This window comes from Vanessa cardui, chromosome 7 (genome assembly GCF_905220365.1).
Source record: "Vanessa cardui chromosome 7, ilVanCard2.1, whole genome shotgun sequence".
Taxonomy (NCBI): domain Eukaryota; kingdom Metazoa; phylum Arthropoda; class Insecta; order Lepidoptera; family Nymphalidae; genus Vanessa; species Vanessa cardui.
The window spans coordinates 7,034,570-7,051,274 of record NC_061129.1 but is presented as its reverse complement, the minus strand read 5'-3'; the positions used below and the strand labels follow the sequence as shown (position 1 = coordinate 7,051,274).

At 29.8% G+C, this 16,705-nt stretch overlaps 1 protein-coding gene across 4 annotated transcripts in view; it reads right to left on the bottom strand.

Moving 5' to 3' along the window:
- LOC124531356 (sodium/hydrogen exchanger 9B2-like) overlaps window positions 1-16,705 on the bottom strand; it is a 43,269-nt gene that overhangs the window by 15,010 nt on the left and 11,554 nt on the right. For 3 of the 4 annotated variants that reach the window (XM_047105897.1, XM_047105899.1, XM_047105898.1), the window contains exon 2: window positions 6,680-6,906. In XM_047105897.1, coding sequence (XP_046961853.1) covers window positions 6,680-6,906 — 227 coding nt within the window. Of the gene's footprint in view, window positions 1-6,679; window positions 6,907-7,971; window positions 8,111-16,705 lie in introns of those variants that run through there. The other variant, XM_047105900.1, reaches the window with a different exon arrangement.

The following is a 16,705-nucleotide window of genomic DNA, read 5'->3' as shown; positions in this document are numbered from 1 at the left end:
AATACCACTTAAAAAGCTTTCGTATATATTTTTATCAGATAAGAGTATTATTCCAGTCTCATTTAGATTAGAATACTACTATGAATCGGAACTTACAAGCATTATTTATTTATAGCACGAAACATGTCTACCGCAGTCTCGGTAAGATTGAGGTAGGGCTTAATTGCCATCGTATTTATAAATAAGATGTTTCCACACCATCTTAAGTGATTTTGTAATTAATTACAGTGAAAACACTGTCATCACTTTCATTATATTTTATATTTAGTTACATCTCATTATTATCTGAGTCATGTTTCTCATTTATACTTCACATAAAATTCAGATACATAATATTTAACGCAATGTGCTATTGTAAGATAGGAGTAGGGCATAGTTGGTAGGTTGAGCTTGGTAGTTATTTAAATAGCGGTAATATGTACCGGCTCGTACATTATCGTTATCAATAATACTTGCACTGTGCATTTTTGCAGTAAACTTTCAGTTGATTCATCTTGTAATAATTAATCATTTGTTAACAAATTAAAAAACGTGCACGATTGGTAGCCTGTTAATATTTTCTTTTTATTTACGATTAAATTTTTAAGGTGTTTTGGATTGATTACGTACACCGCGGGCGGTACAAAGATCTTTCTCTTCGGTGTTGAAGTAAGCCGGGTATATGTATGATTACTAATGTCAGGGGAAGTTCTCCCACATCTGTATCAACTCGCGAAGTAATGTAATAATCTCTAAATGTTCCCTTTTAAAGAAAGAAACGAGAATTCTTTTACCTTTTAAATGAAACAAAAATGTCAACTAATTAAAACATAAACAATTGAAATACAAAGAAAACCCGAACCATCCAAAAAATCGTGTAATTTCTGGGACAGAGTACCTACTATGAGAAGGTACCTACTCAATACACTCGCGTTATTACTTCTCGGAATTACTTGAATAGATGATTTGAATTGAAAACTTTAAAAACATTACCGTACAAATTACCTGAATTATGTTCGTATTTTTTTCTCTACCAGTGTAAAGAAAATGCATTTTTTCTCGGTTTATAAAAATTCCATACTAATAAACGAAACGATTGGTCACGTTCGCTTTTCAAATAAATAATACGGAATAAAGTGCTCCTTATTAATGAGATATAAGTTTACAATACAGTATTAAATAATGTATTGGAAAGAGTTTGTGGCAAACCGTGAAGTTATCATCTCATAATCATTTTGTCTTTTAAATATACAAAAATCATGTGTTGCTGAAACCTGGTGGTTGGGCTGTATGCAAGGCCGACTAAGTAGGTACCACCCAATCATCAATCATCATCAAACGTATACTAAAGTTACACAGTAATAGTCAGTATTGTAACTCTAGGTACACAGGATATCAAATTATGAAAAAAAAATATATATATATATATATATATATATATATATATATATATATATATTCTAATTTAAATAATATAGCTTATTTATATATTATTTGAAATTGTATGTGTATATTATTTGGAAGTAACTTCGTATTATTATTAAATGGTGATTGTTCACAATTACATTATACATTATTATATACCATTACACAATAGATTTATTTAATTGGAAAACAAGAAAACCACAAAGTGTTTTTAATTCTTTTTAGATTAGAAACAATACGAAAGTGAAATAGGTCGTAATATATCAATATTCAAATGTGTAGATATTTAGATCTATATTTTGTTTTAATATTCTTTCGTATTTGATTACTAATTTTATGTTTTCAGTCTCTCGGTCTTGAAAATTCATTTTTTTAACTTTAATTTAAGAGTATAAGTAAAGTAATAATTTTCAAACTGTATAAAAATGTTGTATCAGTACACAGTAATAGAATGATTATCCTTTTTCCGTTTTTTCCTCTGAAACAACCCTCAAATATAACTGCAAAAAGGTAACGTACAGCTTATTCCAACCATAAAAGGACGAAAGCCACATATAGTACGACACAAATTAGATGTAGCAACGGAAAATGCAATGGAATGAAAATAAAACCGATCACTGCCGGTTTACACGACCAATAGAAATAGCTCCCTATCGCGCCATTCAACGCTATTCGTCGCTATAGATTCACGCGTCAGAGAAAGCAAGTGCATGTAAATCGACGCGTCAAATTGACGAATATATTAGGTCATATGATATTACAAGTTATTACGTTTGTGTAAAGATCATATTCGCATCAGAAATAAATTTTGATAATTTGGGATAGCGTATTCAATTCGGATGTGATGGGTTTTACGAATTTTGCCTATGCGACATCTAAGTTGTGTCGTACTATACTTAACTATATTATTGCACATGAAAAGTTTTATGTTTCGATGTTTGCCACACTATCATTATAATGGTTAAAAAATAGGCATAGCAATAAATTATGTCATGAAATAGTTGATGTATTTTTAGTCTCAATAAATCAATTAGGAAATCTTGTGACTCATTTTATCCCCCTAACCTATTGTCGTGTCTCCTCTTAACGCTTGTTGTGGAGTAAGTGGGAATATAGGTTATTTCTTGAAACATACATTGCTAGTTAGTATTTTTTTTTCTTCTTAAAGTTATTATATAATTTTTGGATGAAGGCCTCTTAAAGAGTTCTTACATGTTATATTTGTATATACCGTCTTATCTATGGTTTTATAATATGTATGTATAAAAATACTGACTCTTATCGTAGATTTTATATTTACATGTCGTAGTAACTATAAAGGAATAGTTGTAGTTGCGACTTTGTCAAAAATGTCTGGATTGTCATAGGTTCTGAGTTACATTATTATGTCATGTGACGTCATCAGTAATCTAAATGGCCAGCATGTCTTGTTGCGAGGCGTTCCTTTTTCAAATTTTAGAGTAACTTTTCGTGGATGTTATTTTTGCCATATTTTATGTAAGTATATAAGATAGGTGAGATTCGAATCTTAAAACTTGATTATATTATAACTGATTAACTTTCAAATATTGTATCAAATAATATCAAAACCGAAGGAAAGAAAAACCGTTTAAATAGCCTTTATCAGGTCGTAATTTTTCGGAAGTTTGACATTGTGGCACGGATGGCATTAGATCGCAAAGCCGTCATCATCATCATCATCATCAGCACGACTATAAAACGAAAAAATCGAAACAAAAATCAAGATCTACGAGTGAATATTGTAATATTGTTTTTTTTTTCTGGACATATCTTGCCATCGAAAAATATTCTGATTCATCGCAGAATATAATTATTCTATCGGCCCTGTCCTACACGGCCGATAGAATAACAATGAAGATCGCGAATATTTTCCACTATTGGCAATATTTTTTTCCTCACTGAATTTCAGCCATGGTTATCGATAATGAAAACACGGTTGATGTCCTTTACAATGCAAGGAAGTGTAACACTACCAACTTCCGAACTCCTAACTGCTTTCTAAAATACCTTATCACCAAAGACTATTTACTATTGACTCCTCGCGGAAAAGTAATATTGACTATCCCAAAAGTAACTTTTGAACATTTACTTAATAGGTGCAAATAGATAATATAATTGTCTGAAGCTCGTTTCAATTTGTAAAAGGTCACACACATATACTATAACACACACACACACTTAGCAAACATGTTTAAATCAGGAAAAGAAAAATATATGTTAGGAAATGGGATAGTGATGGGTTATAAATAACAAAATTGATACCGTAGCCACATGTAACAAGGAAAAAAACTGTCGCCTTACAATATATAGGAGTACGTCTTAACGTAACATTAATTACATTGCCAGGACTTGTAATACAATAAATAGCAACAAGAGTTATAAAACTCGTTATGCCTGTTACTTGACTACATACAGTAACTTTTTTTTGTTACAGAAAGTATAATCTAGTTTTAATAAAAAAAAAAATTAAATTTATGTTTGTGTGCGATAAGTAATATACAGTTAGAGTATTTATAGATGACAAGAAAATACTTCTAAGTCCGTTTACAGTGCGATGCATACTCGTATCTGTATCCTTAAAAACACATAATACGGTGGTAGTTATTTTTTCGTATATTTATATAACTTTGTGAGACAGACATTTACATCAGTACAATTGGATCAATTTGAACATGGTGATGATGACGAGACAGTGTACGGCACTTCTAAAAGTTTTTCTTAATTTAAGTATCTATGACATATATTTAAAACACTCTGTTAACTATATTCGTTGTTGCCTTTTTCAAGTACGATTGTAGATGTATTATCGCTAATTTTGTGCACCAACTTATAAATGTTTAGTAAAAAATGTTTTTCTTGGCAAAATGGCACATCCCATACAAATATGAAAAATAAAAACATTTTTTTCCTGTTATTTTGTTATTAGAATCTGAATCGAATTGAGGCGACATTATTAAATATGGCATAGACTGAGCATAGCATCTAGACTGAAGAGGGATAATGAATTTGATTCCCCAGGAGCAGCTGGGAACAGTTAGTAGTAGTATAATGCACTGCCAAAGTAACACTGCACTGCATAATTAAGCAAAAAACAAAACTTTATGTAATAAGGACAAGTGATAATTATGAGGTTTTTTTCTTAAAAAATGTATCCGTATACATATGAAAAGCGCCTACTTAAAATAATTTGCTATATATATAAGATAATAAATTGCGATTAAAAACGTCATTTATTTACCTTTAATCTAAATTTTTATGACTACAAAAAATAAATATTAGGCACCGCAAAACGAATATGAATATATATTTCTGGTTTCTTAATTAGAAACTATTAATTAACCCACTCATTTGACATTTTAATTTGACATGTGTTTGGATCACATGATTGAAACTAATCGAAATGAGGCTTTCAAAACATAGACAGTCATAATTCATAGAATCTTAATGATATATAACGAGCCGTACAAGCACGTGACTTAAGTATGTATATACATTACGACAGCCTTGTTCGGTGAGTCATGACGTTTTGTTTCGTACGTGAACGAATATTGGAACGTCCAAATAAATAGACCTCCTGTCCCAGCTTGCTAGAGTTATAACTTAAACAGAACCTTTAAGGTGCGGTTTGTCTCTGCGGGTCATAATATATCGGACATTGAATACTGCCTTTCATAAAATACAGTCACGTGATGGTTGTAAGAGAAGGATGTAAATTATATAAGTTAAGCGTTATTGTGTTATAGCAATGAGTGGGTACGCATTCAAGTTAATATAAAGTGCGTAGAGCATAAAAATCGATCAGTCTGGTAAAAGTCGTTAAAGACCCGAGACGTACAAGATTTAAATACGATATCTTTTTAATAATAATAAATGCTTTTGAATAAGGAATGAGGATTTACGATGATCAATATTTTATTGTAATTGTTAATAAAAAAAACATTAAAACTGTTCTTTATTAACGTAGACTTTATGATGAGTGTCTCTAAAATTATAAAAAATATTATGTACATTTCTACTCATTTAAAGTATTCTGCCATATATGACTTATATGCGTCATAAAATTGATCATTTAAAATTTTCCAAATAGTTTAATTGCATTATTTAGGTTAATATATCAGTATGAGCGTTGAAATCTTTTACTCGACCATAATAACAATATGGGCGAAGAAATAACTTATCGTTAAAATTATTTTATAAAAGATCTTATATAACAATATTATCTTGTTTAGAATCTTTTTACAAAAGTTTGTGCGGGTAAGAAAAATATATTTGAGTAGATGATACATAAGTGTAATTATGCCTTCTCTTAGACATAGTAGGGTATTTTTTATATTTATAAACAATATTATGAATATTCCGGTACAAACTGATGAACAAATCATTATTTTTCCGCGACAGAATAAATAATTTCTTGTGTAGCGATGATTAACTAACAATGTATCACGCAATTGCAATCGTTTTATTTTAATGAAGTAAATTTGTAGAGATATTTTCCAAGCCCATGAGAATCGGGACATTAAACATCTTTTAAGAATATGGAAAACTATGAGCAAAGCGCCCTCTATATTTCGTGCTTAGTGGAATCTGCCTTTCAAAACAATTATACAGCCAATTTTGGTTAATTCTTGTAAAATGACAATTTATAAGTAGGTGTATGAACTTACTTTAAAAGAATGCGATTTGATATTGATCCACTGTTAACTTTGATTAACAAAATTACGATAAATCATTAAAAACTGGCTAAAACAAAAGTAATAAATATGTCTTTTATTCTGTATAATATTTTGAAATCAAACCATTTCAACCATATTTAAAACTTACATTCTGTGTTTTATTAACATCATTTGTTTAGTAACTAAAAAGTAATATATAACTAACGTTTGATGAACGCTATATTAAAATGTAATCTTAATTTTATGCAACAAAATGATTTTAAAATATTTGTTGAAAAACTGTGCATAGGTCATATAAACAATTTATAGATTAATAGTTACTATTTTATATTATAATTTTAAAATAATTATTTATTGATCATGCCATGGAATTTATTTAGAGGTTACCGTCTATGCAATATTTATGAATATTTCGTTTATGAAAGGTATATTGATGTACCCTTACAGTGTGATTAATTGATTACGCTATTAAAAAAAATCCTTTATATTATTTCAAGTAATAAGGCAATGTATATGTAGATCTTACCGTTCTAATGGCAGGTTTTCAAATAATAAGACAATGTATATATAATAACTCTTACCGTTCTGATGGCAGGTTTTCTCGATCCTTGCTGCCTTCGTCGGCCATTATGGAGACTTTTCTTTTACCGTCGGTAGAGGGAGCACTCGGGGTGATTGTAAACCCTTGATTAGATGATGGTTGGTCGGTTGGTCTCGCTATTCGTGTATCGTTGTTTTGATTTTTTAAATCACTCAGGTCGAAAGGGTATTCCTTTATCGCAGTCATTCGGACGCTTGTTTTGCGAACCTGTAATTACAACGTAGAAAGTTTAAAGGCAATTTAAATATACTCGATATTCGTAATTGTGAAATTCAAATTATGATCTTATTTCAAACTTTCGAACTTATTCAAAAAGTTTTATTAAAATAATGGTATTCTTCATAATACCGAACTAACATTTTATCATGCCTTTTTTGTTTTAGACTTTTTTGTTTAAAACAAAATGTGTCATTATTGGTATAACTTATTTTGGTTTTTATTAGTCGAATTAATATAACACATATTAGTTATAAAAACTGGATGGACGCAAAGCTGTGTTTATGTAATATTATGTCTAATGATTGTGTAGTGACCATAAGCTTTAAATTGATCCGTGCCATGAAGTTAACAAACAAGACGAATAAAATATTATACCGTACTACTAAACTATTTATTTTATTATCTTTTTGTGGTACTTAGTCGTACTTCATAAATAATATATTTAAATAAAAATTTACAAACTTAATAGCAATTCAAAATATTAGCAAATATAAGGGTATGTGCTTTAACGGTCTAAGCTATAATTTTTTATAAGGCGTTTTATTTTATTTTTATATCTATGTGATGTTGTAAATTTTATTTTAATTATAAACATTTCTAATTTTTAATGAATTAGTATTGTTGTTTACAATACTAATTATAAATTTATAAAATAAAACTTTTATGTTTTTTATATGTTTAGAGTTGGGCCTAAATATTTTTATGAAACAATTTTACCCTTCAATAATAATAATAAGACACTAACCGAAACGCATATATACGTATAATATTATAGATCTAAAATTTCAAAGAATTTTATATATTTTTTTAAAATGAAATAATTCTTAAAACCAAATATTTATAAATACAGATTAAACCGATTTATCATCTACCAAGTAAAAGTAAGCCTAGAAAAAACAAAACTAAATTAAAATAAAAAGTAAAATTTTAAAAATATTTTAAAAAACTATATATTCCTCTTTAATAACATTGATTGAAATTTTAATAATTTTGTAAAAGACTCTCTTCTTAAAATATTGTAAAATAAAAAGTATACGAAAACATTAAACGCACCTTGGGGTAACTTTGCACATTTTAACCGACCACGAGATATTTTTGAGCAAAGTTTTTTCAATCTATAATTCGCGCGCGCGCTTCTCTATTGCAGACTGAATACTGAAATAATGTCTATCTGTTTCAGCTTCGTTACTTCCACCGCAGAGCCTCGACAGTGTCTCGGACACTATATACTAAGTTAAGGTGTCCGTTCGTAACGATAATGAAAAACAATGAAACGTCAATTCGTTAATAACTTGTGAAGATAGACACTATATAATTTCAAATTCGCACAAATATATGTATATATGTAAATGTGAATTATTCAGTCATGACTTGATGGCGTCATTTTGTTGCTATTGTTTAAAAGCTATAATTATTTTAAAATGTATCCGTTATTATCAGTTTACTTTAATGTATTAGCGATATATATTTGTAATTCAAATAACATTATAAACTAAACAAGAATGAATATGATTTGTTCTAGCGCCTAGGTTATTTTTGGGACAGTTTTGCGTTATGCTTAATTGCTTATATTTGCTAACTTTATGCGTTAGGGCGTTTCAAAATATTTCATAGATAGATTTTTTGTTGTTATTGATTATAAAAGTTTGTTTTTAAGATTAAGCCTAAAATATAATAATTTTCTACGTATTTTATTGCTAAGAGATGCCTATACGCGATACTTTCCTACAACATTTTTACACAATGCTCTATCTATATCTTTTGTAGTGTACGAGTGGATCCTTTGCTTTTTATCTGTATGTAATTTATTCTTGACAGTGTAACTATGTATGTAAACGAATTAATCAAGGAGAAATCAACTATAAATTTACAGATTTTTCAAATAAATATAATCTTTTATACGTAATAGTTCTTTGTATGATTATGTTATAATATAAAAAATAAAGGTATTCAATAAAACATTAACGATAAAAAATGAATAGATAAAATGATATTGTCACAAAGGAACAAATTACTCAGGTACATATTTTTTGCACTTGTAAATTAATAGCAATAAATTGACATTATTCAATTTATTGAGACGTTTTAGTAATGATATCTAAATTGCTTTCGCACCTATATAACATAATAAACACTCGATTCTTCACTTCACATAACTATAACGCTCCAATAAATTGTACGTAAACAAACCAAATGTTGACAATAGTTGTTTGCGGGTAGCAGCCGGCTATTTATTTGCTTAAGTGGTCTCATCACAATCACATGATCACTCACGAGGAGCCGGCCACGAGTTCCCAATAATGAAGCGAGAACGTAATTCGTGGTAGTTTACTGAGACCGTACGGTGTACACCATGCCGCGCCGTGCGCCCGCGACGCCGCCGCACTGACGCTATGCGCTTATCGCTTCCCAACACAATTAATTAAATTGTTCAATGTTACATTGTTGTGGAATATCATTTTATTAGATAAAGGACGATGGCCTTAAAAATATACTCATCGAAAAGGACTTCATTAATTGTAATTGATTAAAATATAAAATCGATATGAATTTAGTAAGTATCTCTACCTACCCATTAAATTCCAAAAAGTAATTGTAGTTGTAAACATGTATATTTTCTATCTATGGTGTCTATGTATGAATATATTTGACTCTTATTAGTGATATTAAAATTATAAATTTATAAAATTTTATTGGTAAAAATGAAGATTAATTTTGTGCCTCACATATTTGTTTTACAATTGGGCCTCTGCCAAAGGTTTGGTTGGAATAGATCACTGTTTTAGAGATAATACCGTTTGTTGCACCCAATGCAATCTTATACATTCATACATAATTTACTGTGTAACAGTTTGAATTTTTGTTTGAATTTTTGTTTTTTTGAGTCTAATAAAAAATACACAATGGTGGCTCTGAAAAATTAAAATAACAGGAAATAATAATGAATTTTCACAATATCGCAATCTAATCAAAATATCGTTGCCGTTCTGTCGTTTTTGTATTCCCCTAACCCAACGATTTGTGCTCGGTCGAAGATGGATCAATATATAATAACTATGGGAATCGCATTATAATATAAAAATAAATAAAATTCCCATACAGTTACGATTAAGCTGACTTATATTATAGCTAGCAATATTAGAAGTTGGACTGGAATAGCCGACAATTTATGAAAAATCAAAATCAATATCAAAATAAACTTATTTAAGTAGGCTTTTACAAGCAATTTTGAATTAAGTGATCATTTTACAATTAAGTGCAGCTACCACCGTTTCGGAAAGTATATTACACCGAGAAGAACCGGCAACAAACTCAGTAGTTACTCTTTTTCAACATTTAAAAATACAAAGTCATTTTAGTTAATACAATTATTTGATTGTATCGCATCTAATATATGGTAGTAGAAACAAAAAAGTAAAGCGGGAGGCCCTCTAGTAGTTTATAAATCAGGTATTCTGATGAAATCACCGACTACCTACTTAATAGATACCTCGTCAGCTATATTAAATATATTTTCTATATCTCTTCCGCATTGACACCTAAACGTGACTACTTACTACTTTTATTGTACATATAATTATGTAATATTTACCATTATTTAGTGACTGCATAGATAATTATTATTGAAAACAGCGTTATTGAGTTAGCATCAATGGAAAATTGCGCAAGAAAGGATAAATGCGATGTAACAATGTCTTTTCAACGATTGTTAATATTGTATTCAAAGGAAAGTTTACAAAGAAACTATTTCTTAACTGCATATTGGTAATAATACAATATTTATTTAAATTAGTTGCTTCGTAGTGTTAATTATAATTTAAGTAAGTTATATTATTCAGTAATAATTATTATTTTCTAGGCATAGTTTGATGCTTTCATTATACGGATTTGATTTTATTTTAGTCCTCAAATGTTTTGGTTGTAATTCATAATTTGGATTTTTTATTACAATAACATTCCGTAATGCATCTATACTTTAATCTCCACAACTTAATTTCATATTGTTTTTTTTGTTGAGTTATTATCATGTATAAGATTATAATAGATAAATATATTAATAAGGCTGAAGAACAGTTATGTATTGTTTAACGCGCCAATCTCGGAAACTAAACTTACTTCTAATGTCAAAAAAGAGGATTCAAAGGTTTTTGTTCGTTATTTATTAAGGAATATTTTCTGACTTCAGTAGCAGTGCAGTATACGTAATGAGCATATTATATAACTGCCTGTATAACTCAACTTTATTGCGAATAAAGCCGCGTGCCACCAATATGAAATGAATGAAAGGGATTAACGTTGATGCATGTCATGCAGAAAATTGTTGGTTATATCAATAGTATTACTAGAAATAAATATATGATCGGCTTCATAATTATGGGTCAAACTAAGAACCTCCTTTTTTCGCGTCGATTAAAGAACTAAAACCTTCTCCTGAATGTAACAAATATTTTTCTGAAAACCGCATCCAAATAGCTTAAGTCAAACGCGAGATTATTGCGGACAAATATACATACATACAAACAATTGAACTGAGAACCTCCTTTTTTTAAGTCGGTTAATAAAAAGTATACCAACAGGAGCTTAGGCTAGATAATGAACCTTTTAGATGGGATTTTTTAAATAATCCATATTTCGATCCGAGCGCTGCTTTGGTTAACATGAGAGTGGAAGTATAAAGCGTATAAGTTTCCTTTCAGGTTCTTGTTGGATAAGAATAATTGTTTTCAAGTGAAAATAGTAGTTTTTAATTATTATCGTTATTAAAATCGACTTGTTAGCGGCGTTTATTTAAAGTGGAGGGGCGCTTCTTATTCACTGAATAGAACTATGCGATTATTATCTGCGAATGTATATGTAAATGGGCATTTACTGTAACATATTGACAATAAGCGTAAAAGTTGCATATAAATACAATTCATACAAATGCATGTACATGACGACAAGACAAACGTTTGTCGCAAACGGCAATTATTTACGCGCTTGAACAATTCCCACTCACTATAAGCTGTTGAAAGAATGGCTTTTAAATAAAATTGGTTTTTATGTGATGCTTTATCTATTTGTTGGTTACTTCGAAAATAAAAACTGAAATTCGTACTAAGCTCTCGTACTAGTAGTCAATAGTATTTAATGTATGTGTCTAACTTAATAGCAAAGTAAAAAATATGAATTTACTGATTATACTTAATGCCCTACTATTTATAATTTAGATCAAGAACTCATAAATATACATATATACTGGGACTCGTGTGTCAAATCTCAATATATGTGGGGTAACATTTCATTTTTAATTTGAACGACAAAAAAATTGCGATAGGAGTCCGGTTTACTCTTCGCCAAGCGTTTACAGTAACTGTTTTTTTTTGTATATGCCTTAATTTATATAATTGTTTTCAGTAATTATATAATAATATAAGCAATAAAGAAACATATAATATGTAGCAATAAAGTTAACTTTGTAACTTACGGTCAGTCACTAACTCCTTTGACGAGAGAATAAATAAAAAACTTATATAAATAATCTTAAATAATATTAAATATCTGAGTGACTTTACGTTTAAATGTGGTAATAAATATTCCAACTTGTTTAACGTATTTTTGATTCTTATTCTAAATACGGTAACGATGGCAAATTTATATAAGTCATCATTTATTTTTTATGTTTTAAATATAAAAATTGTTACACTGTTGTATCTTTAGTAAAAGACATGCCTTTGTTCAATTGTTCTGTAAATAGTTTAAAATGAAACTAGAACGAACTATGCAAACTATTATATAACACTAAGGGTTATAAACAGATTTTTTTGTATAATGTTGGAAGACATAAAAAACAATAAGGACGATACTATAATATCAGTGATTAAAATTACTTGGCACACGACTACCTACGTTATACTGTTATATTGTGCAATTTTAACGTTGTAAAATTTACGTAGTTGGCTAATTTAAACGAATATATAGATTCATCAAGTTCAGAATCAGGCTTGTATGAGTTGCATGAGTTCCTCGTAACTATTGTTTCGATTAACTTTAAATTTTGGAAAAGTTGTAGCCCTAGCGGCAAAGACGCTCATTGATAGGTTTATTTTTTATAATTCAAATGATATGTGGCGAAACAGGGAATCCGAGCGAAATGGGGAAGGACAGCTACCATTATATAACAGAGATGCTTATAGAGTCGCATTGGAAAATAAGTTATCAAAAATATGAAATAACAATATTTTCCTTAAATTTATTACAATAAATCAATCCAGTTAATTTATACAACCTTGAACTTTTCCAATTTGAAAAAAGAATCTTAAATATTTTCGGCGAATAAAGGATGTTCAAATAAAGTAATCTCTTTACTCAACTCATTGCTAGTGTCGTAAGTCTCGCATGTAGCCAAGGTAACGGAATTATCAGATAGTTTAAAATGTATTATTGTGCGTGTAGCACACAGTTTCATAATATGGCTTACTAAATAAACAACTATACGCAAAAAAGCCTCATTCGGTTTCTCAGACCCAGTCTCACATCTCTATATTCCATGTGAGGCATATTTCCAGGGTATACTGAGTGACTTGATCTTGGCATCATCATCATCGTAAATTTTAACCAGATCCTTCCTAATCTACCAGAGTTACTCATTAAAACAATCCTGGTCGGTCATTACTTTCGTAAGTAAGAAAAAGGAGTTGTATCATCCTTTCATCTGGTGTACTTTACTTTGCAAAGACGACTGAGCCTCGTCATTATATTCCTCCATTGCTCCAAATCTTTGGGTCAATTTGTTCATGTCTGACTGAATTTCAAAGGTCAGTAAGCATTTTAGGATGAGGGCCACTTCATATCGTGTAGTATGCGGCTGGGTGGTGGAACCGTTGGGATGGCTATTTTCTACTGTATATTTCTGCAGGATCGGACCATGAACAAAACAGCCACAAAGACAATCCATCGCACAAGATTAGCAAAAAGGAAACTTATTCTCCAAGGGTTTCACTTGTATGAAATGTTACACGTACAAGGTACACGAAACTCTGGGCGTTTCAGTCACAATCACGGACCCGCGAGATGATCGGTTTCTTGCTCAGCGATTTGTGGAACTTCTATTATGTTCTTTTAGGATGCAATGTAAAGACTTGCATATCGCAGATGTGATGATATTAATCATCCTCCGGTGATATTATCTGTACCCCGATGAGAACACTATTCTATTGTCGGTATAGTGAACGAAACTGAACTGATGCATAGAACTGCGTCATACGGATTCCACGAGATAATGAAGAGATTTAAACTCGTGAGAGGCATTATTCAATAAATCAAATGAATAATCATGTATAGTAATAAACTTGTTTAACAATATAATTATACATAATTAGCCTTTTACTTATACACGTATAAGTAAGTGAATTTAAAAATCTTAAGTTCCTGGTTTAGTCTCACTGTAATAATTTTATACGCAAAGGTATCAGAGACGGGTAGTTTTCTTCATATTCTAAAATACTTTTCAGCATTATACACACAGTTGTTTTAACAATTGTAACATTAAGTGCCATAATGAAGTATTATTGTACATACAAAAACCGATTATTATAATGTTATGTAATTAAAACAATATTAATTGTAGAGTTGTAGCTTGTCACTGTTGATAACAATTGTTTTGATTTTGAATATGATTCACATGGAAAATTATAATCTACATTAATATTATAAGTGTGAAAGTCTGTCTGTCTGACTTTCGCTCTTTCACGACCAACTAATTATATTAATTTAAATAATTGTATTTAACTATCATGACTTTGTATTTTTAAATGTTAAAAAAGAGTAACTACTGAGTTTCTTGCCGGTTCTTCTCGATAGAATCTACTTTCCGAACCGGTGGTAGCTTCACTTAATTGTAAAATGACGATTCAAAAGTGCTTGTAAAAGCCTACTTGAATAAAGTTTATTTTGATTTGATTTGATTTGAACGCTGAACTGAATTTGATGAAACTATATAAATAATATAAACTTGAACTTCAAGAAAGGTCATTTACATTTTGTCCAACCAACGCCCTAAAAGGCGAGCGAAGCCGCGGCGACTACTACTAATATATACTTCTTATATAAGAAGTGCTGTCAGTAATAAATTAATCGCAGATGATCTAATTTTGCGCATTCTGAAGGGTAAGCAAGAACCTACTGTTCATATAATAAGTTTTTATTTATTTTATACGTATGTGATTGTGGCTTGTGACGTTTGAAAATGGCATTATATGTATATAAGATATCTTGAACAACGCACAAGTTAAATTATTTATATACTGTAGTGTAACTTCTATGAATAATAAAAACACATAATGAATAAAATGAAAAGGACTTCCGTTTCGGAAAAAAGCTTCTCAAAACCGGTGAAAGAAAATCTGTGGATTTTGGTAATTTTATTTGAAACGAATAAAATATAAAAAAATAACCTCTTTTTTTTTTTCTATTTGGACCGTAACAGAATAAGTATACGTTGCATACTTATTCCATGATACAAAATTAAAAAATATATATTTAAACTTTTTTTTTCTAAGTATATAATAAACAAATTAAAACATTAAAACGAACGAGTTGTTGTGTACTTATGTACTTGACATAAGTAAGTCCTTCAGTCTATTATTATTATTCTTGAACAATATTTCAATGTTAAGTGTAACCAAATAGAAAAGCAGATAAAAATTAAGCTTCTACAATTTTAAATTACTATTTAATATAAAAGAACTGTAACGAGGTTGTTTCAAGTATTCCTTTTTTGTTTAATTAATCATTGTTTATAAAAATTAAGTTTGATTTTATCGAGGTAATAAAATAGATAATTTATAACTATATTATTGAGTAACTTTATGTATCTTTTATATTTCTAATTATTTAATTATGCATAAGTAACAGGTCAGGTATTTTAAGTATTCTTCAAAGTCTATAAATCTAATCATTCGTAAGAATAAGATCATATCCCAGTATTATCCGACGAAGGAGAGTAGGTATATGATTTCATTAGGCTATTCACTTATTCTCTCATAGCTTCTTAACTATTTATCATAATTTGACGCAAAAAAGACCCAGATGTTGGAAGCGTCGTGATCGTCTGCTATTTATTATTAGGTAAAGCGACCACGGCTATAACCCGAACACCATTAAATATTTATATTAAATTGAAATGTTAGAGTTTGTGTTTTTATTCGATGATAATAATTGAGTCCGGTTTGACATCTTATACGTGCTTATTATTAGGACAAATATTTAACGTAAACCTGTAAAATTGTGTAAATTTCACAAAGGATTTGTGACATCCTTAATTTATTTAACATACTTTTCATCCTGGATATTGTTTAAAAAAAATTTAAAGAATGCTTTATTATTTATGATAATATGAGATCGCCCAGTGGTTAGAACGCGTGCATCTTAACCGATGGTTGCGGGTTCAAACGCAGGCAAGCACCGCTGTTTCATGTGCTTAATTTGTCTTTATAATTCATCTCGTACTCAGCGGTGAAGGAAAACATCGTGAGGAAACCTGCATGTGACAAATTTCATAGAAATTCTGCCACATGTGCATTCCACCAACCCGCATTGGAACAGCGTGGTGGAATATGATCCAAACCTTCTCCTCAAAGGGAGAGGAGGCCTTTAGCCCAGCAGTGGGAATTTACAGGCTGTTGTTGTTGTTGTTGTTGTTATTATTTATGAAGTAAAGACGACAATAGTAAAAAAGACGCTGTGTTCTAAGACAAAAGAATTAATTATTGTGTTTACATAAAAAAAAAAACTAATCGCATTAGAT